This window comes from Ovis aries, chromosome 13 (genome assembly GCF_016772045.2).
Source record: "Ovis aries strain OAR_USU_Benz2616 breed Rambouillet chromosome 13, ARS-UI_Ramb_v3.0, whole genome shotgun sequence".
Taxonomy (NCBI): Eukaryota; Metazoa; Chordata; class Mammalia; order Artiodactyla; family Bovidae; genus Ovis; species Ovis aries.
Genome location: NC_056066.1, coordinates 59,364,410 through 59,389,649, shown reverse-complemented (window position 1 = coordinate 59,389,649; position 25,240 = coordinate 59,364,410). Strand labels below are relative to the sequence as shown.

The window sequence follows — 25,240 nt, the reverse complement described above, 5'->3', positions numbered from 1 at the left end:
ACTCATTGAATTGGCACAAGCTGTTTCCCAGTAAAAAGATTCCCCTACCTCTGAGGGACAGATCTCTCCACGAAATAAAGCAATGACACGGCAGCCCGGATGATGAGGGAGGAAAGGGCCAAAGCAGGAGGTGTAGTCAGAATCTCAACTGGCCAAGGCCTGGGGAGTATACACCTCCCAGGGTTTGAGTAAAAGGAGCAGAGGGACTGTGTGCCTCTGAATCTGACCTCACACTTCAGGGCACTCTTGTTTTATCCAGGCAAGAAATTTGTTCTTATGTAATGAGTGCTACAAAGCCTTTTTCTCTTAAGTCTCCCCGCTTTCCTCCCTACATAGGGGTGGCAGGGGTCACACCTTCTGGGTGGGTGTTATGTGCCACAGGCAATTTTTACACAGAGAGGATGGAAGGAAGGCTCCTCCACACACCCTAGACAAATACGATTTCATGGTAATCAAAGCCTGCCTCAGTGGGAAACGTACTGTACAACATGCTGGTGATACTCCTTCAAATTTTTTTTTTTGGTTGTTTTTATTTTTTTCTTTAAAGTCCATTGATCATCACAAAAACCCAGGAAATGCAACTAAGGAGAAAACAAATGTCCAACTGAGATCTAAGAACCCAGAGCTACGGAGGAGACGTGGCACTGGATGCAGGGTGTGCAGGAGTGGGTGGAAGGGTGGTCCCCACAGGGCAGCTGGCCATGGGAGACACGGGGGGAGATGAGGCTGCTGGCTGGGCCTGGCAGTTATGTTAACCGCTGCACGATGACGGCATTGAGCAGGTTGGCTTCCTTCAGCGTCTGGTTCTCGTCAGCCAGCTCTTTGTTCGGGAAGGTAGTCATAAGGACAAAGCTGGTGGCAGCCATGGCCGGCCGGGCGTCTACGATGAAGAGTCGGATGTCGCTGATCCTGGTGGAGTAGGGAGGCGGGTGAGTGGTGTTCTCTGCTGCCTGCTGCCCACTCCCACCCCTCACCCCCAGGCTAGAGGGAGGCCACATCACATCCCCAGGTCCCTTCCTCCACCCCATCCTCCACAGAGTGGCCAAAATGCTCATTTGGAAACACATGAGCTCATGTCACTCTTCTAAAATCCTTCAGAATTGCTCCTGTCTTCCTTGTTATAAACACCAACCTCCTGACTGTAGTCCCAAGTCCCGCCTAATTACACACCAGCCTCCTTCCCCCATTCTCCTACGTCCCCTCTTCAGTTCTTCATCGTGCTGTGCTCTCTGTTCACATCTGGTCCCTCCTCCCAGGGGCTTCTCTGCCTGATTCCTCTTCTATGATCCTCAATACACTTGCTCCACACTAACCTCATATGAAGCCTGTTAACACTCAAGGCAAGCCATTCCCTGGGCCCCACGTGGGTCCTGACTTATATGGCCTATGACTGATGAAATTTAGACACTGCTATTCTAGGGGAAAAAAAGAGTTGTTTTGCCAAATATCTTTACTGGCAACAGTCCTCTCCTGCTAATCCCTTCATCACTCTGTGCCTTGGCTTCCCCATCTTTAAGTTGCGGAGGCAGTTCGTTTCGATCTGGCCCAGATGAGCTGAGATAGAACAGGTATTCTAGAATTCTCCAAGTCCGGATTTCAGAGACCTTCATAGCCTAGAGGTTGTCAGAGGCCTCCTGGGGGTCGGGAGGTTGAGCAGTGGGATGAGTGGGATGCCGCATTTTGTCCCCTCCCCGCTCCATCAACCACAGCAGTTCAGATTTCATCTGTTCTACTCTTGGGCTTTCGCATCAAACTTTCTATGAACAAACAGTTCAGAACAAATCCATCTGAGGAATCTGTGACCCACACGAGGGAGAGGGAGCAGTCACTGGCTACACTTAATGGAAGAGTGGGGACCAAAGGCTTCAGACGTGCACAGCTTCCTACCCCACTGCCTCCTCTGGAGAGAGCCTGGAGAGTCTGCTGGTGTTTAGGGGGAAGAACTGCTCCCTCTACTCACTTATCTGTGGGAATTTCTGGGACTCTCTTAGAATAAGCCAGGCCCCATAATGCAAGGTACCTGTGGCTGTGGTTAAACTTCTGCACCAGCCTCCCACCATCAGCAAGCCGTATCTGGATGTTTGTGGTAGGCTGTGACTCATCGATTGAGATGGAAGAGCTGGCTTTGGCTTCATTTTCTGCCTGCTGTGCTGGAGAGCTGGTATTCAATACCTGGGGGGCAGTGCTGAGGAGAGAAGATAGCATCAGGACATGAACAGAAACAAAGCCCCGGCAGGAGTGGAATCCTGTCAAGGATTTTTACTGAGCATTTGCTATGTCTGGTGCTGTCTGCTGCTACTGACATAAGGAGTGACAAGACAGAATCCCTGCTCTGATGGAAGTTAGAGGTCCAGCAGAATTCACCTCAACCCCCAGGTTACTGCCAGCTCCCTCACTCCTGGAGTTGGGCAAGTTACCAACCCCCTTCTTCCCTGATGTCCACAACTGAACAAGAGCTTGAAGGGAAGAAAGCAGTATGCAAGAAAGCCTGGGCTAGAAGAGACTGGGACCTGACGCTGGAGGACCCAACAGAAGCGGATGAGTTTTAGCCCCAGTGAGAGGCTAAGGGCAGAATGGGAAGGGGGTACTCCAAGTCTGCAACTGAGGTGGGTGTCACACAGCCTGGCAGGTGACTGTTGGGATGTCAAGGACAAGTCCAGATTCTTATCCTCTGATGGAATTCTCAGGCCTACCTGCCCTAGCGCAGCCTCACTCATGTGGGTATCTCGTACTCATTGGTCAACTATCTGGAGACAGTTCAGATTTCTGGAAAGCCAACCAAGTGCCTGGCACTACAGGGACAGGGATTAATTATATAATATGAACAGGACATGGTGCCTGCTGCAGTGTGGAGAGCTCAGATCTTAGAATGAGATGGAGCAGGGTTTGAATTCACCCCCTAGCTATGGTGGTATTGGGCTAGTTACTTATGCTCTTTGAGTTTCAACAAGAGTAGTAACGAGATTCTTTAACAAGGACTATTGTGAGAATTAAAGGGGTGTTATACTCAGGGAGGTGGACAAACACAAAATGCACACAAATTCCCAATTCTCCACAACTGTGTGGAGGCGTTATCCTTATTCTCTTAGCAGATGTCCTGGCCTAGACCTCTGCAGAGAATAGAGGCCATTAGATGAGAATCCTCTTGCCTTCCCCCAAAGCCTCTAATTTGATCAGTTCCTCCACCTCACTTCTTCCTCTGAGCTTTACAACCTAAAAAGGGTCTTCTTAGCAAATCCAACTGAAAGTGCTTTCCTAAGTGTGTTCCCTGGGACTTGAGTCCCTTGAGTTATCTACAGGAAGGTTCTGGAAATGTCACATATTATACCAATAGTGTCAGAGGCCACTAACATATTAAAGGTCTTAAGAGGTCATAAAGAAACCTCCTGCAATGCAGGAGACCTGAGTTCGATCCCTGGTTCAAGAAGATCCCCTGGAGAAGGGAACTGCAACTCACTCCAGTATTCTTGCCTGGAGAATTCCATGGGCAGAGGAGCCTGGCAGGCTACAGTTCATGGGGTCACAAAGAGTCAGACATGATTGAAAGACTAACACTTTGAGAGGTTGTGAAGTGAAGGCAAACTTATTTGACCACCATGTTCTTTTTTCATGTTAACTTCCTGAAGATCATTTCATGGAACAGTCCACGAAATGTTGCCCCAGAGCACACAGTCAGCAAGGAAGAACTAAAAACTGAACTTACTTTCTGTGAACATAAAACATCTGGAATTATAGAGTGGAGATCAGAAGAGAACGCTGGCCACAGTTATTGGCTATGAGAAAAGCTTCTTCTATGTATCGACCTCACAACGTGTAGGACTCAAAAGATGAGACACACAGATAAATTACACCCATCACAGAAAGTTAAATGTTGCACCTGTAAATGCTTAAGATCTACTCTGTTCTGTTCATTAGTTTTAAAAGTATTAAGTCAACTCTCTAATTAGATTCTAAGTAGCCTGGCCCTCAACTGTTTATAACAGTTCCAAGTACGACAGGTACTCATTGAAGCTGCTGCCCGCCAGAAAGGCCTGAACGAGAGAGAAGCTGAACCACATGAATGCTCATTTCCTTTGTAGTGGGAATAAACTGGGCACTAAGGTGCTCTGCTGCCACAATGCTGAGTCTTGAGGCCCTGTCACCTGTTTTACAAAGATGAGCACTGCAGCAAGCACGGTGAGCAGCCGAGCTCAACCCAGCAGCAGTGACACCCTCACCCCATCCCAAGTGCACTCGTGGTGTTTGCTACTCGAAATCAAATGCAGGCTTCTCAAATCTTCAGATAGTTCCCATCCAAACAAACAAATGCAAAACCTAAAACAAAACCTAAATTCATGCAACTGAAAGATTTTTTTAAATTTCTGAACTGAGAAAAATCTATTTATTCACTTTATTTTTCTAGGTAATTGGAGAAAAAACAAGGATTGACCGATTTTTGAGGGAAACTTGAGAAAAATTTCTTAAAACAGTTGGCTTCCTGATCATTTTATTTAGTAAGACAACGATGGAAAGCACAGTAAAATTTATTGGTAAAACTAAAGCTAGAACTGAAAATCAAAGTGGAACTGGCAATGAACATTTATTTAGCTGACAAGCATCATGTCTGATTATCAAGCCCTGTTGATTCATCGTCTGCACTAACAACGTAGTCCCATCTTAAAACAGGGCTTCCCTCGTGACTTAGACGGTAAAGAATCCACCTGCAACGTGCGCGGAGACGAGGGTTCCATCCCTGGATCGGGAAGATCCTCTGGAGAAGGGGGTGGCTACCCACTCCAGTATTCTTGCCTGGGAAATCCCAGGGATGGAGGAGCCTAGCAGGCTACAGTCTATGGGGTCACAAAGAATCAGACACGACTGAGTGACTAACACTTCACTTCATCCTACGTCTCCTTAAAATATCTTAATTTTTTGAGACGTATTGTCCTGTACACACAATACAGTTAAGACATTCCAAAAGCAGAAGCATTTTTGGTTAATATCATGAAGCCAGACAAACCCAAACTGCAAGGTGTTCTGAGTCCTTCCTTAAAACTACTGGTGGGTGAAAGAAGGGTACCATGTTTTGGAGGGCAATGTGAAGATCTTTTGAGCTACCTGTTGTACTACTTCCAGTACAACATCAGGGGTATATAAAGATTTTATTAGATAACCACTGTAATGTTCATAATACTGATAATCACATAAGTACTTAATAGCAGGCACCAGTTAAGTTATGGCACATACAGAGGATAGAAAATTATGTTAGCATTAAAAAAACTATTGTAGAAAGGCATTTACTGATCTGGAACAATAGCCAGACTACACTGACTAGGCAAAACAGAAGAGCATAGAACCATTTGTTTGTACACACACACTGTCAGATACTAACTGGATATATCTGGCTGTTAGGTTTAAGAATAGCTTTTACTCTTTATCTGTATTTTCTATTTTAAAAAATAAACACACTTTATTTTCAATAATGTATGGGAAAAAAATTTAAGTGGTGCTCCACAAAGTCTACCACAACTGACAGCGAAGTCACAGATGGATCACTCTGAGAACAGCTGTCCCAGACTAACCCACAGCCCCCAATGTGGGAGATGAAGCGGTGAGAGCAAGGTGACTTCAGTATTTTGGTCCTGGTAAACCGCAGTCTTATCTCTAATAGAGCTATGACCCTTGCTCCTGACGAGGCACGAATGGCCAGCAGGGAGGCAGAGGATTTGAGGAGAGGGCCAGTCAGAATCGCAAAGAGCACAGCTGTTGGCAGACCACACTCTGATTCCTGAACATGATGGTGAGGTGAGCAAGGGCAGCACCGAGCTCAAAAGCTGCCAGAGCTAGATCAGAAATAGGGTCATGCTGTGCAGAAGTGTAGGAAGGAGTGCCAATCAGAAGACCAGGCTCTAGTCCTGGTGGTACCGCAGGGAGCACTTAAAGGTAGCCCTTAGAGTCCAGGAGCCTCAGCTTTCCCTCTGGAAAGGACGGGCTGTACTGTGTGTCACCACGCTGAAAGCCTCTTGTGTGCACGGATCCCTCAGAAGAATACTGACCAAGTGACCCCATGCACAGCCAAAGCTGAGTGGGTCCCTGAGAAAAGGCTGCCTGTCTGTGGGTTCGTCAACGATCTGGTATGAGCTCTGCTGATCAGAGGTAACAGGAACTATCAATCAATCAGATCCTGTTAATATGAGGGGTTTGAATGCAAGACAGAGATAATGGCAGAGGACACAAGGCAAAAGAGTCACAGGGAATGACAAAGTAAGTGTCAGGAAGTGTTTAGCAGAGAAACAAAAATAAGAGCTCCCCTAACACTGGAGCAGCAGCCTGCACAGGGGCAACAATGTCCTTGAGCTTCCCTGGATCCTGAACGATGCTGCTGCAGGCTGGCAGGATTCCTTAACCCCTCTGAATCCCCACCTCAAGTGACCTGAATACGTGTGTCTGCTTCAGCCTTAGAGCCATTGAGGAGGTGCTCTCTGCCCTGAGCATCCTAGATGATCGAGTCCAAGCAGCGACGTGTTACCTTCACTGATCACTGTGGGACAATGCTCTACGTGCTCCTCCCAACAATAGTCAGGAGATAAGGACCCTTACTAGCCCCTTTAAGCTGAGAAAACTGAGGCTGTACAGTCTAAGGTTATATGGCTAGAAAGCAAAGAAGAGATTTAGACTTAGGTTTGTTAACGCCAAAGCCTATGTTCTCATACTTTTCCTCCCATAAAGATAAAATCTGAAGTACTTTGCAATAAACAGTAAAGAGCTGCATCAAGTGAGCTGTGCACAGGGTCTGCTGGGCCCCAAAGGAGTGACCCACACAGTTCCACCCCACCCGTGCTGCTCCTTACCTGCCCAGTTTCTGACCCTCGCCAGTGAAGGCTTTGAAGGCTCCCTTGGGCTTCACGAAGTCCTCATCCCGATGGTCCTCCATGTCCAAGTTCACCTGCCCACCGTGAGCTAACCTCCGCAGCTCTGCTGGCACCTCTCTGTGGGAGAAAAGGCAGTGCTAGGGCCCACAAAGAGCAGGATGGGAATGACAGTGATGGGTACAAAAGGAGGAGAAACTTCTCATCTCCAACTGATGGGCCTCCATGGGGAGCTGACTGCTCTAGCGGCTGTCGGCCGCCCCCTTCTCTCATGCCTGCCTAGAGTCGTATCTGGTGACTTGGCTCTGACCTAGGCCCGAAGTGGAAAAGTAGATACACAGGGTTTTAGAAGCAAATCTGTGAATCTGTTTCTCAATTGTGCTAAATTTACTTAAAAATTTAAATTTATTAAATAATAAACATTTGAATTGGTTTCTTCTTTCCCATCTGCCATCTCACTCACTGATATGGAACCTGAAGAAGCGTTTTTCTGCTCACCCTCTGCGAATAGACTCCAGAAACTGGGCATTGGATGGGTCTTGGTAGCTTCTGAGTTCACCATTGTCCAGGCTGAATCCAGTCTTCCAGAGCTTCAACACTACATGAACCTATGACAACAGGAGGTAAGCAGTCCATACATTGTCAGGAACCTGGCAAGCACACCAGTGTGAACCTGCAAATTAGTGAGTTTTTTACTATTTTACTGTGTCATTACTAAAACACACAGACAGACAAACATATATACTCATGCACAAGGAGAACAATCAACAACCAATGAAACAAGTATTAACGTAAAGTAAGAAGGTGATATGGCACGAGTTAAGAGAATAGGCTTTGATTTAATCAGACCAGGATCTGCGTCTTGATCTTGCCACTCACTCACTAAGTGGCACTGAGCACATGACTCAATTGATTGAAGCTGTAGCTTCCTTATCTGTAGGGTTGCCAGCGTGCTTGGCACACAGCTCGTGCTCAACTACATTAGCATGGCAAATTTTACACGGACTATTTTACAGTCATTAAAAATGATATCTACAAAATTTGTTAACTCCCTGTACATAGCGACAGAAAAGGGTCTAGAGGGCTAAAGAACAACATATTAGCAGCTGCTGCCTCATATTAGCAGCTGGTAGATAGAATTTTTATTTCCTTCTTGCTTGACTTTGTTTTGGAAAAAACCCAAAATGATTAAAAACAAAAGCATTATGGAGACTAATGTTCACAAGGTCTTATGAAAACAATTATGGCACTGAAAAAGAATATATATAGCTGAGTCACTTTGCTGTTCAGAAGAAATTAACACAACACTGTAAATCAATAAAATAAAAATGTTCATGGCATAAACTTCAAAACTGACTCACAGCATTATTACACTTAGTAGAGAAGGGGGGACCTCCTATGCACAGGGGAAAAAGGACTGAATAACAATAAGAAGAAGTTTTAAAAGTATGTTTCAAGCCTCCCTGGTGGGGGTCTAAAGACCAAGATCTTTAGCCTTGTCCACACCACCAGAGAACCCTGGAATCACTATCCCTCTGCCTGAGACTCATGGAACGCTCAGAAAACTCCTTTATTTGTCCATCCACTCTGCCCACCCCAACTTATCCAGCTCCCCCTGCCACCATCCAGCCAGATGAGAGCTGTCTGTGATTCTCAGGTAAGCCTTTTCATTCATGGATGACACAGCAAATGTGCTGCCTCTTCCCTTTCAGAGGCTGCTGATTCATGGGATTAACTTCTCCCCCAAAGTGATTAAACAGTCCACGAGCTTCCCTACAGAAGATGGATGCAAAACAAAACAAAACAAAAAAGAAGATGGATGCACACTCACATCTTGGCCAGAATGCCGCCTCCTTTCTCCTGCCACGTAGGCAGACTCTTCCTCTGGTGCCGCTCCAAGGCGGTAGCCACCGCCTGCAAATGGCTATAAAAGACAAGTTCACAAACACCTAAGTAGTGGGTCAACAGTGATCAGGTTATTCAGACAAAATGTTATTTCAAGATTATTAACTAGGAAGTGTGCCTTCTCTGAGTAGCAAACTCAGAGCTACAGGGTCAGGATTGGGGTAAAAACTGGGAAGGTGTGGCTGGAGAGAGTGCTTCTTGGCTAAAGGGAATGGCTGCTACTAAGATCTAGTTAATCACGACCATGCTGGAATCTCAGTGCAGGATAACACCAGATACTTTTTTGATTTTCACAAAGAAAGCAGAAATTCAGATTTTATGTAAAACAGATGGCTACTGATTTAATTAAAAAATAAAGCGAGACATTAAATCAAGTTGATCAGGCCAAACAAAACAATTGGCAGAACCTGATTTAGACCACAGGCTTGAAAACTTTACCCCAAATCTTGATTTCATGTTAAAAGGTAAGAGAAATTACACTGCTCTTCTGCACAAGAGGAAGTGAGCAAATGGAAAACAAAAACAAATTCAGTCACTAACTACTGGGTGATGAAGGCCTCCTTCCCCCTGCTCTGGAACCTCAGTTCTATGGGCATAGACATCAACCCCCTATGCTCACTCTTGGTTTACTGGTCTCTCCAGGGCTCTTGGTCACTCGTTCCACAGCTACAGCTCCATGCTCCTTGGCACCTTTAAAGAGATCGTCCACCAGCTCGTTGGGACTTCTCTTCCTGGGAGGGCCAACAATCTGCTGTCCACTTCTCTCTGAGCCCCCAGCATAAAACCTGCACAGAAAATACACATCTAACACCAAATACGCTTAGAAAACATAACCGAGCATGTGTCAGGCTTTGGGCTAGGAGCTGGGCACAATGAGGCAAAGGGTACCAATGCTCATTTTTATGGAACTTACTGTCTAGGGGGAGACACATGTAAAGAGGCAGGCAGGCATACTGCAGTGTGAGCCACAAAAAAGGTAAGGAAGGGGTCTCTGGGAATACAGAATCGAGAACAGTCAAGGGTTCCCAGAAGGGTGTTTTCTGGGCTAAACCTTGAGGATGATGAGTTTATCAGGTAAAGAAACCAGAAAAGGGCATTCCAGGCATGCACAACAGCATATTAGCTCTGGGAATTAAACACCAACACTTTTCCAGGAGATGATCACTATGTTCACAGTAAGAAGCAGCTACCACTAGCAGCTCCGGATTAATGGTGGCAGTGGCGTGGTTAGTACAAGCAATAAGGTTCCACTGTTGGCTCTGTCACTGAGTGATCTGGGCAAGCCAGTGCACTGAGCTATACCTCACTTTCCTTCTTTGAAATGGAAGGGAAGAACCACATGCCCTACCTACCTGTTCCTTAAGTCAGGGCCGTGAGGTTCAAATCAGCGGATGTATGCAAAAGAACAAGCACAGAGTAATGCACACATGTAAGGTGGTTTGATACCGCACTGAGAGCTCACCCAAGCCTCACTTCGCCTTGCCAATTCTCGCGACACACACCAGGAGGATGATAAGAGCGGGTACTGGAGGTGGTCAGCAAAGCTCAAATATAAGCCCCAAGATACCCACATCTGCTTTGTAATGGGCCAAGCAAAGCTTGAGATTAAGTTAGCACTTTAGTTTTTTAACCTGGGTTTGAAAATCTGCAGTCATATAGCTTTGGCTGGCTGCTTCCTTCTCACTCCTATTCACAGCTAAGTCAACAGCACATCTCAGTGGGGAGAACCGAGAATCTATAAAAATTAGCCTCAGCCTTCTATGTCTTGACATTACCCAGGGAATGGAGGCAAAACCCTAGGCCTTGGCATGAACAAGAGGACCAGTGTCATTAGGTCTGAAATGCTGAGGGACCAAAGAGGTAACTCCAGATGTGAAGTAAAAGGTCACTACCTGGAGGATGTGACCAGACAGGAGAACTAGGAAGAGGTTATTTAAGAGTTGGGCATTCACTTATGTGATGACACTGTCTTCCAAGGGGCATTAAAACACTGAAATTAACATTTATTCCTGAACTTTGAGTATATTTAAATAGAATGCTGAGGTAAGGCAAAAGTCACTACACGGATGAAAACAAAGAATAGAACATATGCAATTTCTGAGCTCACTTCCCAAAGACTGACCACAATGAGGTAACTGCATTTCCATAATGGTTATTACACAATGTTCCTCAGGAATGTTTGACAGACCCAGGCAGATTCCATGGAGAACCAAAACCTGTAAAATGAGGCTGCAGCCAGTTCATCCTTGTTCATTCCAGGTAAAGTTCTATAAGGTCCTTATTATGGGATCTCAAAGCCCTGGCTTATGAACTAGGAACCTATGATCAAATACCTTAAAAATATTCATGGCCTTGACCCGGTATTTTCATTTCCAGAAACTAATATAACCTGATACACAGAGATGTTCACAGCATTGATATCTACAGTGTTAAAAAAACTGAAAATGATCTAAACATCAAACATTCCATATCATGGACTATTATTATAGTCAATGAAAACACTTATCAAGAATTTTAATGACATAAAGAAATATGCAGCATTATATATCAAGGTGTAGCATTAATACTACAAAAGCAAGAAATAAACTTATCTGACCTTCATCATGTAAAATACAGTATTAACAGGCTACCTTTATACACAGAACCAAGACTTAGTAGAAATATGCCAAAATATTAACTGTAGTAACCAAAGGGTGGGTGAGTGTTATATTTTTTTCATTATGCTGTATTTTCCAAAATGGACACCAGTTTTATTATAACATTCCTAAAGGTTAAAAGCAAGCCAACAAAAAACAGTACTCTGTATAACAGGGGAATATACATTTGTAAGCCCATTTTCCTGTTTATTATGTACTATATTACTTTTTCAATTAAGGAAAAACTGGAAGGAAATACACCAAAAGTATTGAAAAGTATTGATACCTGGCTACCTCCGGGTTGTGATACTATGAATGGCTTTTTTCGTTATAGATTTATTTCCTTTTCCCTAATATTCTTCAATAAATACATATTATTTTAAAAATTAAAAACAACAACAAAAAACAAACCTCAAATTAAAAAATGGTAAGAAGACAGGGATCACTTCTAAGCTACAGGGAGTAGAAAACTGTTCCTAGTATGTGTATGACTAGCCCACAACTAATGGTTAATGATAATAGAGCAGGTTTATCCTTCTAAGCCCTTCAAGGTAATTATCATAGAATTTCCTGTGGACTGTGCCCCCAACAAAGACTCACCTCTGACCCTCCTCTTCCTCCTCGTCTTCATCTTGGTCATGAATGAGGTCTCTGAAGGATGTCACCCTATTATCGCTGGAGACACAGAAAGGAGCAAATTGATCTCGGTTCAGTTCAGTTCAGTTACTCAGTCATGTCCAGCTCTTTGCGACCCCATGAATCGCAGCACGCCAGGCCTCCCTGTCCATCACCAACTCCCAGAGTTCACTCCGACTCACGTCCATCGAGTCAGTGATGCCATCCAGCCATCTCATCCTCTGTCGTCCCCTTCTCCTCCTGCCCCCAATCCCTCCCAGCATCAGTCTTTTCCAATGAGTCAAGTCTTCGCATGAGGTGGCCAAAGTACTGGAGTTTCAGCTTTAGCATCATTCCTTCCAAAGAAATCCCAGGGCTGATCTCCTTCAGAATAGACTGGTTGGATCTCCTTGCAGTCCAAGGGACTCTCAAGAGTCTTCTCCAACACCACAGTTCAAAAGCATCAATTCTTTGGCGCTCAGCTTTCTTCACAGTCCAACTCTCACATCCATACATGACTACTGGAAAAACCATAGCCTTGACTAGACGGACCTTAGTCGGCAAAGTAATGTCTCTGCTTTTGAATATGCTATCTAGGTTGCTCATAACTTTTCTTCCAAGGAGTAAGCGTCTTTTAATTTCATGGCTGCAGTCACCATCTGCAGTGATTTTCATGGGGAGTTAAAAAAAGGTAACCCCCATCATCAACTGCCAAAAGTTGCAGACACTGAGGTTTAGGTTTTTCGGTGGGGCAGGAAGAGGATCTAGGTGGAAGAGGGTTATCTCTCATGTTTATACGCTAAACAATGTGATATTTATTTATTCAAGGTCACCCAGAACTAAGAATAAATAGGAAGTATATCAAGAAGTAAAGTGGAATCCAATTTAAGCTCTCCTAGGGGAGAGGAAGGAACCGGATAGGGACTGTACTACTTTAAAACATACTACCGGATAGTGATTTTCATCATATAATTTTTAAATATTGGGGGGATGCCTGTGTGTAAGGCACTGAACTGGACGCTAGGTCTATAAAATTATCAGGCACAGTTCTTACCCTTTAGTTGCTGACAGGTTAGTGGCACTCTGGCCTGGAAACCATCCATTAAATACTGTGCAATAGGGGCTGTGACAAAGGAAAGCACATGGGACGTGAGAGCAGTCTTCTGTTCTAGGTGGGGCTGGGGGTGGTATCAAGAAAAGCTTCGCAGAGAAATGCGGCATTTGGACCTAGGGCTGATGAACGAGAGGCCCATCAGTCACCTGGATGATGGACGGTGGTGATGGTGGGGACAGGGGACCAGCAGGGCATTATAGGAAAGCAGTACAGGCACACACAGAAACCAGAGACAGCAACACATTAAAGGACAAATCAAGCAACAGAAATGACACAAATATGTGCGTGAAGAGGCCCCTGTCTGCTTCTGCTGTAGGTTCGTCGAGTACAGGGTGCAGTGGAGAGGGCCCACTAAACACATTATGAGAAAGGTTAACCCCCTCCTCTGATGCTGTCTTATACTGCCACTTTTTTCCTAGCTTAGATTTGTCCTCAAGGACCAATCTTAGTTTTTCAAGGATCATGAGACATACAATTTATAAAAACATTTTCTGTATTTCTTATGGGGAAAAAAGTTGTTTCTCTTTAATACAAGGGGAAGGGGGTAATAGCAATTTAGTGAGGCCAACGAGTTGTTTACTCCCATTCAGTCTTGAAGAAAGATTTATTTCAGGGAGACAATCAGAGGACAGAATACCTTCTGAGGCTCTACCAACCAGACATAGGAGGACAAACAGCAAATTGTGTAGCAAATACATTCCTGCCTGAGTGAGCTGAGAGCAACCTCCTGGGCATTCCTTCATGCTCTACACAATATGGCCTAAAAGGGTGCAAGTGATTAAGATCTGTACTAGTGCCTTAAAGGCCTGTTGTTTAGTCACCAAGTCGTGTCCGACTCTTTTGTCATCCCCTGGACTACAGCCTGCCAGGCTTCTCTGTCCATGGGATTTCCCAGAAAAGAATACTGAAGTGGGTTGCCATTTCCTTCTCCAGGGCATCTTCCCAATCGAGGGATCGAACCCAGGCCTCCTGCACTGGCAGGCGGATTCTCTATCACTGAACACCTGGGAAAGCTAATTCCACTCATTATTCTTCCCAACGGATTTTTCTACAGATGCTCAGCTTATCATCTATGGGAAAAATAAAAATTCTCTATCTCTCCATTGTTAAACACCTTCAAATACACATGTGTACAGGGAAAAGACCCTGATGCTGGGTAAGACTGAAGGTAGAAGGAGAAGAGGGTGACAGAGAATGAGATGGCTGGATGGCATCACTGATTCAAGGGACACGAACTTGGGCAAACTCTGGAAGAAGGTGAGGGACAGAGGTGTGCTGCAGTCCATGGGGTCACAAAGAGTTGACACAACTTGGTGACTGAACACCACCACCACCACCAGCTTGAGCAAACCACTTGCTCTGGCTATAGGCCTCTTTCCCCAAAAGTTCTCGATCCCAGCTTAGCTTCCAACTCTGGGATCTTGGGCATACTACTGAAATTCTCCAAGTCTTCATTTTCTCATGTGAAAATGGAAACAACCAGCACCAACTTGGCGGGCTTGCTGTGAACAGCTGGGGCGCTGGTGGACAGTGTGGCACATTTCAAGTGCTGCTCCTGAGCAGCAGTTATCAAACCGCTGGTCCTTGAACTAGGAGCATCAGCATTTACCCTCGAAATTCAGACAGATGCAAATCCTTCACCCTTACCCTAGACCTCCTCAATCAGAAACCCTAAAAGGAGTATCTAGTAATCTGGTTTTAGGAGTCCTCCAAGTAATTCTGACACACGCTCAAGTCTGAGGACCACTGTTCTGGAGTAATGTTCTGAGAGTTACCTTAACAGTACAGATGTCCTAGGGACATCACCAATTTAAGGATACTGGGTCTTGTATCTTCCACAAATTGGCAAAATGTCTCAGAAATTTCAACTTTTCAGGATCAGAACTCTATCTTCCAGGCACCCTGAAGCAGCACAAAGGTGCTCTGTCAGGTAACATTTTCTGCAGTGACAGAAATGCTGTATCTGTACTGTCCAATATGGAAGCCACTAGTCACATGGGGCTATTGAGCATTTAAAATTCAGTAACTGAGCATGAATAGCTGAATGTTTATTTTATTTAATTTTAATTAATTTAAACAGCTACCTGAGGCTAGAGACTACCATATCAGACACTATAGTTTTAGAGAATCAGACAACGGTGGTCCCTAGCATTTTAAGAAAGTACAGTTTTATTGAATGAAAGAAGAAAAAAAAGGAAGAAATAACAGCATTCCTCTTACTCAACCCTGTGCTCGGTACAGGGGTGGGAGATACTGGACAAGAAGGTAGTTAGCAGAAGCGGAAGTTTTGGATTTAGACGAGTTTGGGTTTGAATTTGCTGTAAGGGCAAATGTGTTACTCATACTAAGACTCAGCATCCAGACCCGTGAAATGGTGAGCACCCTGCCTACTTCCACAGTGGTTACTGAGGTGTAAAAGAAGATAATGTATGAAAGAGTATCTGGCAGAGCCAGACAGATGGTGGGTGCTTCTGAAATACTAGCCCTTCCACCTCTAGGAACTTACAATTTACTCAGGGAGAAAATATTCTGGTAATCCTCAGAAGAATTCAAAACATAGGAGAGATGTCATTGAGTAGCATGCAGATATGGGTTGTGAATGGAGTTTGTGCTGCCTCTGGGTTTGGGGATTACATACTTAGTAGAGAAGCTGGGGAGGGAGCTAAACATGAAAGGACACCAAGGATTTGCACAGGTGGAAAGGAAGCAAGAGACTAGGCATGTCGAGTCAGATGAGAGGCTCAAACAAAAGCAGAAGACACAAAAACTAAGGCAGAACTGAGACACCAAACAAATCAGCTGGTTGAAATAAAGATTTAAGAAAGGAGGAAAAGGGGGATAAGATGAGGATGGCAGGTTCACTGCAAACTCCTGAGGATGCTGAATGTCCACAGGCAGAGGCAGTACATCATTCTGGCTGAGAGCTGAATGCTGGAAGCAGAAACAGATCTGCTTTTAAATCCTTGTTTGACTAGCTGTGTGATCTTGGGAAGAAGCCCAGCTTCAGTGTTTTCATCTGTGAAATGGGAAAAATAACAGTAGCCACCTCACAGGGTTGTAGTAAAGCATTAAAAAGATGTAGATGTAAAAGCTTAACCCAGTGCCTGGCAGCTGGTAAGTGCTCAATAAATGATAACTGTTATTATTGAGGAGTTCAGACTTTCTCCTGTAGCTACGGTTAACCTTTTTATGTCCCATAGCCCTCTGAGTATCTGATAAAAAGCTAGGAATATTTTTGCCTGAAAAGGTTCAACATATATACAAGTTATTATGTACAATTTCAGGTAATTTATGGACCTTCTGACATCCATTTCATAGATCCCTCCTAGGGGGTTAGCCTCCATGTTAGGAGCTTACTAACTGAGTGCTGTGTAAGGAGGCAGTGACAACGTGAAAGAGTAAAAGATGACAGTCGCGGGCGGGGAGAGCTCAGCATCAGGCTAAGTGTCCTGCAACAGTCAGGTCAAAGGGGAAAGGCAGGCCCCATACAGAGTTCCTCTTGGGTGCTAACACATGCCTACCTTCTCCTGAGAATGCAATTAGCATTTACCATCTGCACAAGGACAATGATGTAACACATGGTGCGTGCCCTCTTCCTTTTCCTTGGTTTCACCTAAGCCCAGTACCAAGTCTGAGGCTTAACTAAAGCAAAGTAAGACCTTTAGAACTGCATGTGTGTGCAAGTCTTTTACTTCTCTTGGTCTTAATAATAAACTCTATTTCCTTGGTTCTTTAACTCTTCTTAACATATGAACTTGTGGAATGAGACAGGGAACAAATAAAAGAATGGGGAAGGTGAGAATGGATACTAATAATGGTAATACTAAAATGACAGTAATAGCAGTTAACATGTTCCATGTTGTATTAACTCATTTATTTGCCCATGTGAATAGGCACTACTATCCTTCCCATTTGACAAGTAATGAAACTGAAGGACTGGCGATGTTGAGTAACCTGCTCAGGGTCACAAAGCTCTCCAGTGAGCTGGGATTTGAAGGTGGGCGGTCAGGCTTCCGGCCTAGGCTCTAACATGAATGTGGGTGGTGAGGCTCCAAGCCCAGGCTCTAACATGAAGGTGGGTGATCAGGCTCCCAGCCTAGGCTTTAACATAAAGGTGGACGGTCAGGCTCCTAGCCTAGGCTCTAGTATGAAGGTGGGCAGTTAGGCTTCAAGCCCAGGCTCTAATAAACCACTGTTTGGATTAGACTTTGGGTCTACCAGAGAAGACAGGTATGAACATGTGACTGACATCACAAGCTAGGTTTCCATTTCTCCTCCTCTCTATTTCTGTGCCAACACCCAACAGTAATCTGGTGTGCCTGTGAAAGACACTGCAGGAAATCAGCTGTCTCTATGAGCAGCTGCAGATGAGCCCTTACCCTACCAACCAGGTCCCAGACAGTAACATCCTGCTGTGTCATCAATGACACCTCACAGGTTAGCATCTATGAACAACTGAAAGATGTCCTGCCTATGTCTCTCCTCTGGAAATAGAGAAGTGAAGGAAACAATGACAGCTGGGATTAGTGTTCCTTCTTAAAAGAGGGGAAATCTAATTTAAATCTCAGATGTCCTCAGAGAGAAACACAATTTATCACTTCACACCAGCAAAGAAACCCTATATATGTGTTCTGGAGTTGAATGCAAACTCAAACTAATTGAGGACATACACCAGAGTAGAAAAGGCTTCAGCAGAGAAAGGAGATGTGGTTCACACACCTTTAAAGGAAGAGGCCCAGCCTGTCTCATGAAGTCCTGCAATAATTACTGCAATGTGCAGATCACAGTAGTGATCTGCTCTAAGGATCTTGGAGTCAGGGCGGCCAGGACAGGGGATGCAAATGAGATCACAAAGGTTAACACTGCTTCACAAAATAAGACAAGGTCTCCCTAATCAATTTGGGAAAGAGCAGGTTAACAGGTTTAGTTTTTCTAAGTCTTTTTAATAGGGTAATAGGCATCCTGAAATATTTAAAGAGCCTTTTTAAAGTCATCTGGCCTAATCTTTTACGTCTACAGCCTCCCTGAAAGGAAGCACTTCAGCTTCAACTTAAAAACTTTCAGAGATGGAGAAGCCACTCCTCACATTTCATAAATAAGAGACCTCCCCCCAAACATTTGAATAGTTGGTTCTGTGGTTTCCTCCAGGACTGGATCATAAAGCACACTCAGTTAAGAATCCCACACCTCCACACCAAAGGAATATCTTGCAAGAAACTACTACCCACCAGTCAGTCTTTCTCCCTCAAACCCACTAGTCCAGGTCCCCAGGCCTGAACCCTCTGTCAAATCAGGAAAGTCCACCACTGCTGGAAGCACACCAATGTAGCAGTAACTGAAGTTGGCCCTTACCTGGGGGCTGTGCCTCTGGATACTGAACTGGGGGTTGCCTGCGAAATGGTCACAATGTCTTCATCCCCTCCATCCTCATAAAAGCTTGCTAGGGCGATCTGAAACAGACAGGCAGTAACATGGGATCCTTAAACAGGCCTTCTTCTAACATATTCCCTTTGAACACAAAGGAGCAAAGACACAAAAATACGGCCCACGCTTATAAGGCAGTCTGTATCTGGTGAGCCATAGAAAATAAAACCAAAAGATTAGTGGCCCAACTGTTTTCATATCACCTGAAACAAATTCCACCTACTAAAGGAAAAAGAAGGCAAAAAGGAAAGCTGGGATGGAGACACTGCTCAATGTCACTTTATGAGGAAATGTGATCTAGTAGAAGCAGTGTACATTTACTGAACACTATTTATGTGCTGCGTTGTTCTGCGTGCAACTCTATCTGTGCTAACTTATTTAATCCTTACAGAACCCTATGGAGTTAGTGCTATGGTCATCTCATCTTGTAGCTGACAGAGAAGTGGTGGGAAGAAAACTGTCTGAGGTTACACAGTTGGTAGAGTGGAGCCAGGACTGATCCCAGGCACTCAGGCCCTTGCTCTCTGCTCTCAGGTGACAGCCAGGAGTTGGAAACTGTGAGGTCATTACAGATGACTACTCTTACTTTTTCTCTGAGGCTGTTTCATAGTCTGTGCAACGGGGACACCCATCTCACCAACTGTGCAAAATGGATGAGAGGATCCATTAACATTTATGCACAGTCATGTCTTAGCTCTATACATACAGAAAGAATATGGACCTCTTTTAGCCATTTGTGACTGGATGTTTCATGCATGGACTCAATGCATAGGTATTTATTAATCACTGCTTCCCTGGTGGATCAGACAATAAAGAATCTGCCTGCATTGCAGGAGACCCGGGTTCAATCCCTGGGTAGGGAAGATCCCTTGGAGAACGGAATGGCTATCCACGCCAGTATTCTTGCCTGGAGAATCTCATGGACTGAGGAGCCTGGCGGGCTATCGGCTGCAGTCCATGGGATCGCAGAGTCAGACAGAACTTATCGACTGACACGCTGCACAATGAAGTAAGAGCGCAATGAGGTCTACAGAGATGACAAGACAAGGCTCCTGTCCTCAAGGTCACCACACTGCAGGAGACAGGGAGCTGCTGTGGGACACAACCAGCCTGTAGGAAGCAGCGTGCCTTTTACAGGACACACTTCAGCAAGCCAGCCAGGATGCACTGTGCTACGTGACATGCACTGAACTGGTATCAAGGGGGGTCTATGTCCAAGTCGTGGGCAAGTCACGTCACATACGTGAGCATGCTCCCACACTAACAGCATGAGGAGACGGAGACTGATGACCTGCCAACTGTAACACTGGGAGCTTCTAGGTCTTTCAAGTAGAAGCTGCACTTTGCATTTTCACCCAGCACAGGGGCTTTACACCGTATGTCTATGCAGTTGTGATGCTTTACCTAACTTTATGCTTTCGTGAAGCATGTAAATAGTGAAGTCAGCAGACCCAGTTCACATCCTAATCCCTGGGTGTGTGACTTTGGGCCTATCACTTGCCTTCTCAGCTTCCAATTCATCAATTTCCTCAAATGAAGACGTTTCCTTCACTTCACAGTGTGGCGAGGATAAACCAAATCATGTATGTAAAGTGCCAGGGCACGTGGTGGCAGAGCTTAATAGAGCTTGGGCTCTGGTATCAGACAGAACTGAGTTCTAATGCCATTTCTTCCACCTGGTAGCTAGTGAGGCTTTCAGCAAATTACTTAACTTCCCTAAACCTCAGCTTCAAAGTGCAATGCTTAAATAATTTAAGATACATAAAGCTCATGGTTCAGTTCAGTTCAGTTCAGTCGCTCAGTCGTGTCCAACTCTTTGCAACCCCATGAACTGCAAATAACTTAAGATACATAAAACTCATGCTAGGCACTCAATAAATATTAATCATCATCATCCATCGAAGATGTAGGTTGGCCAAAAACATGTATGCAATTCTTTCTACAATTAATCACTGAGTGAGTGCCTATTACATGTCAGGTGTTGTTCTAGACACAGAGGATTCAACAGTTTACCAAAATCCCTGCCTGGTGTAGTTTATCTTAATCTTCTCAATCAGTAAGTATTTTATGTATGGCTAATACCTGCCAGTGAATTACACGATAAGCTCCAAGAAGACTCCCATTTTACAGAGAAGTTACTCAATAAAGATGAATAGGATCCAACTTTGCGTCACAACCCAGTTTCTCACAGCATGTAGGTACAGAGGGGGCGTGTGACTGGGGCTGCGGAAATCGAAATGAACGAGCACCTCGTGCCCCCGCCGCCCCGCTCCACTCGGGAGCTGGTCAGTCCGGCCCGGGCTGCAGCTGAGACTTGGCGCGGCAGCCACGCCCCCAGGGTCCCCGTCTCCACGCGGGCTGCGGCAGTGCCCAAAGGCTCGCCTACCCGAGAGCCAGGCAGAAAGGGAAAACGAGGCCCGACAGACCAGGTCAGTCCGGGCCTGGGCTGGCCTGCGTTTCCCCTCGCCCAGGACGAGCTGGCGACGCGTGGCAAGCGGCCCCAGGACGCTGAGGCCTGGGTCGGGCCGCAGCCCGGCGGGATGACTGTGCGCTTCGGCCGCCGAAGGCTTGAGGCACCAGGTGTCTGCTCCCCATAGTATCCTACCTGCCCGACGCGGCCCCCCTCCCGGCGCTACCTGCAGGTCCCAGCCGGCCGACTCCAGGAAGAAGCGGGCCCGATCCTCCTCGGCGCCCGTCACCGCCACGAACTCCCTCAGAGCGTCCTGCCGCTCCGCCGCCATCTTCGCCCGGTGCGCCGCCCAAACTGCCCCGGGTATCACTGCACAGCCTCAGCCCCGCCGCGGCGTTCCGCCCTCCGCTTGACCAGGTCCAGCCGAGTGGAGCCTGCCCGCAGGCCCCGCCCCATACAGTGCCTAACGCAAAACCTTCCGTGCGGGAAACGCCGCCTCTCTGCGCCCTCTGGCGGCCGCAGCCCGGACCCTCAGTCTAACGGCGGGGAAGGGAGGGCAGGGAGGATGAGAGGCGGGCGGGTCCTCCACTGTGTACCTGTGGAATGAAAGATCCCCAGAGGATTCAGTTTCACATTATTCATTGAGTCGTTTCCTCATTTCATTAATTTATTCTTTCGTTCATTCACTTGTTCAACTGAATGGAACCAAGGGCCTGGTGCTCTTTCAGTTCAGTTCAGTTCAGTTCAGTCGCTCAGTCGTGTCCGACTCTTTGTGACCCCAGGGACCTGCAGCCCGCCAGGCTTCCCTGACCATCACCAACTCCCGGATCCTACTCAAGCTCATGTCCATCCCATCACCGATGGGATGGTTGGATGGTGATGCCGGATGGTGATGCCATCCAACCATCCCATCCTCTGTCGTCCTCGCCTCCTCCTGCCTTCAGTCTTTTCCAATGAGTGGATTCTTCACCTCAGGTGGCCAAAGGATTGGAATTTCAGCTTCAGCATCAGTCCTTCCAATGAGTATTCAGGACTGATTTCCTTTAGGATTGACTAGTTTGTTCTCCTTGCAGTCCAAGGTACTCAAGAATCTTCTCCAACACCACAGTTCAAAAGCATCAATTTTTCAGCGCTCAGCTTTTTTATAGTTCAACTCTCACATCCATGAATAACTACTGGAAAAACCATAGCTTTGACTAGAAGGACCTTTGTTGGTACAGTAATGTGTCTGCTTTTTAATAAGTTGTCTAGGTTGGTCATAGCTTTTCTTCCAAGGAGTAAGCGTCTTTTAATTTCATGGCTGCACTCACCATCTGCAGTGATTTTGGAGCCCCAAAGAATAAAGTCTGTCACTGTTTCCATTGTTTCCTCATCTATTTTCCATGAAGTGATGGGACCAGATGCCATGATCTTCGTTTTCTGAATGTTGAGCTTTAAGTCAACTTTTTCACTCTCCCTCTTTCACTTTCATCAAGAGGCTCTTTAGTTCTTCACTTTCTGCCAAAAAGGTGGTGTCATCTGCATATCTGAGGTTATTGATATTTCTCCTGGCCATCTTGATTCCAGCTTGTGCTTCCTCCAGCCCAGCATTTCACATGATGTACTCTGCATAGAAGTTGAATAAGCAGGGTGACAATATACAGCCTTGACGTACTCCTTTCCTGATTTGGAACCAGTCTGTTATTCTATGTCCAGTTCTAACTGTTGCTTCTCGACCTGCATACAGATTTCTCAGGAGGCAGGTCAGGTGGTCTGGTATTCCCATTTCTTTAAGAAATTTCCACAGTTTGTTGTGATTCACACAGTCAAAGGCTTTGGCATAGTCAATAAAGCAGAAATAGATGTTTTTCTGGAACTTTCTTGCTTTTTTGATGATCCAGTGGATGTTGGCAATTTGATCTCTGATTCCTCTGCCTTTTCTAAATCCAGCTTGAACATCTGGAAGTTCACAGTCCATGTATTCTTGAAGCCTGGCTTGGAAAATTCTCCAAGCCAGTTTTGAGCATTACTTTTCTAGTGTGTGAGGTGAGTGTGATTGTGCGGTAGTTTGAGCATTCTTTGGCATTGCCTTTCTTTGGGATTGGAATGAAAACTGACCTTTTCCAGTCCTGTGGCCACTGCTGAGTTTTCCAAATTTGCTGGCATATTGAGTGCAGCTCTTTCACAGCATCGTCTTTTAGGATTTGAAATAGCTCAACTGGAATTCCATCGCCTCCACTAGCTTTGTTTGTAGTGATGCTTCCTAAGGCCCACTTGACTTCGCATTCCAGGATGTCTGGCTCTAGGTGAGTGATCACACCATTGTGGTTATCTGGGTCATGAAGATCTTTTTTGTATAGTTCTTCTGTGTATTCTTGCCCCCTCTTCGTGCTCTTACAGGGCTGGGCATTAGCAGGGAGCAAGACAAAGTCCCTGCCTTCTTGCTCTGGTGGAGGGAATGGCTACCCACTCCAGTATTCTTGCCTGGAGAATTCCATGGACAGAGGAGCCTGGCGGCCTACAGTCCATGGGGTCACAAAGAGTCGGACAAGACTGAGCGAATATCACTCTTGCTGTTCACGTTGTGAGAGCCTTGAACAAGGCACTCTCTCCCAACCCTTCCGTGACTCTTCATCTCAATCTGTGTTAAAAAATAAAAAAATGTCTGAGGGCCTGGAAGGCCCCTGTGAGGTGCACCAGCTAGCTCTCCATCTCATCTCCTAGGTTTCTCAGCAGCTTCCTCTGCTCTGGGCACACTGCCTTTCTTGCTGTTCCTAGAAGGTGCCAGACAGGTATTTGCATCAGAGCCTTTGTGCTCCCTTTGCCTGGAACACCCTTCCCTCATGGCTTCCTTGCTTTCTTCAGCCTCTGCTCCAAGGGCACCGCTCCAAGGGCACCTTTTCAGACACAATCCTGTCACAGAGGTGCTCAGCTTCTTTGCCCTCTTTCCTCTTGCCACCCTCCCTGGGATGCTGTTATCTTCCTCCTCCCCTGGTCACTCTTTTACTTATTTATTTAGGCTGTGCTGGGTCTTCGTCACTGTGCGGGCTTTTCTCTAGTTTTGGGAGCAGGGGCCACTCTCTGGTTGCAGAGTGCAGGCTTCTCATTGTGGTGGCTTTTTTTGCAGAGCATGAGCTCTGGGGTGCACAGGCTTCAGTACTTGCGCCACATGGGCTCAGTAGTTGCGGTTCCCCGACTCGAGGGCACAGGCTCAGTAGTTGCGGTACATGGGCTTAGTTGCTTCAAAGCATGTGGTATCTTCCTGGACCAGGGACTGAACCTGTGTCTCCTGCATTGGCAGCCCGATTCTTTACCACTGAGCCATCCACTGGGCTTCCCAGGTGGCGCTAGTGGTAAGAACCCACCTGCCAATGCAGGAGACATGAGAAACACAGGTTCGATCCCTGGGAAGATCCCCTGGAGGAGGAAATGGCAACCCACTCCGGTATTCTTGCCTGGAGAATCCTATGGACAGAGGAGCCTGGCGGGCTACAGTCCATGGGGTGGCAAGGAGTTGGACATGACTGAAGCAACTCAGCATGCAAGAGCCATCCACTGATCTGCTCTTGTTCATCCTTCTAGTTTCAGCTTGGGTATCCCCTCCTCAAGGATACCTTTCTACGTTCCTAGGCTCCATCAGACAGTTGCCAGTGAATGTCCTCTGGTGGCATGTTAAGTGTCTGTCTTCCCAAAGGGCCACAATCCTTGTGAACAGCAGGAGCTGTGACTGTTTCCAACACAGTATGGCTTTAGAACACACATGTGGTGTTAAAACCCAGCTGTTACTGCTTGTGTAATCTTGGGCAGATTACCTCTCTAAGTTTCAGTTTCCTGATGTGTAAAGTGGAACTCCTCATGGTTCCTACCTTAGAGGTATGAGAATTCAATGTGAACTGCTGAGAGCAAGGTTTGATGCTTAGTGAAAGTGAAAGTCGCTCAGTCATGTCTGGCTCTTTGCGACCCCATGGACTATACAGTCCATGGAATTCTCCAGGCCAGAATACTGGAGTGGGTAGCCTTTCCCTTCTCCAGGGGATCTTCCCAACCCAGGGATCAAGCCCAGATCTCCCGTATTGCAGGCAGATTCTTTACCAGCTGAGCCATAAGGGAAGCCCGATGCTTAGTGAGTCCTCAGCAAATGTTAGCTCTCATTTTATCTCCTGTGACCTGCAGTCACTAGCATTAAACAGCTGCTTATTGACTGTTGAATTAGTGAAGGAGTGAATAAATGAAACCTCAAGCATCTGCATAGCCAGGTGAGAAATGCAGGGATGAAAATCTGAGCATAAGGATGCAGGGCACATACCAG

At 45.9% G+C, this 25,240-nt stretch overlaps 1 protein-coding gene across 1 annotated transcript; it reads right to left on the bottom strand.

Moving 5' to 3' along the window:
* Positions 1-510: 510 nt before the first annotated feature.
* NSFL1C (NSFL1 cofactor) lies at positions 511-21,308 on the bottom strand. Its single transcript, XM_004014452.5, has 9 exons — positions 21,179-21,308; positions 18,471-18,568; positions 11,990-12,064; positions 9,373-9,538; positions 8,680-8,772; positions 7,347-7,456; positions 6,831-6,968; positions 2,021-2,185; positions 511-909 (listed from the first exon to the last, which is right to left on the bottom strand). The coding sequence occupies exons 1-9, from the start codon at positions 21,281-21,283 to the stop codon at positions 747-749; spliced, it is 1,113 nt and encodes a 370-aa protein (XP_004014501.1). The 5' UTR covers positions 21,284-21,308; the 3' UTR covers positions 511-746.
* Positions 21,309-25,240: the final 3,932 nt, after the last annotated feature.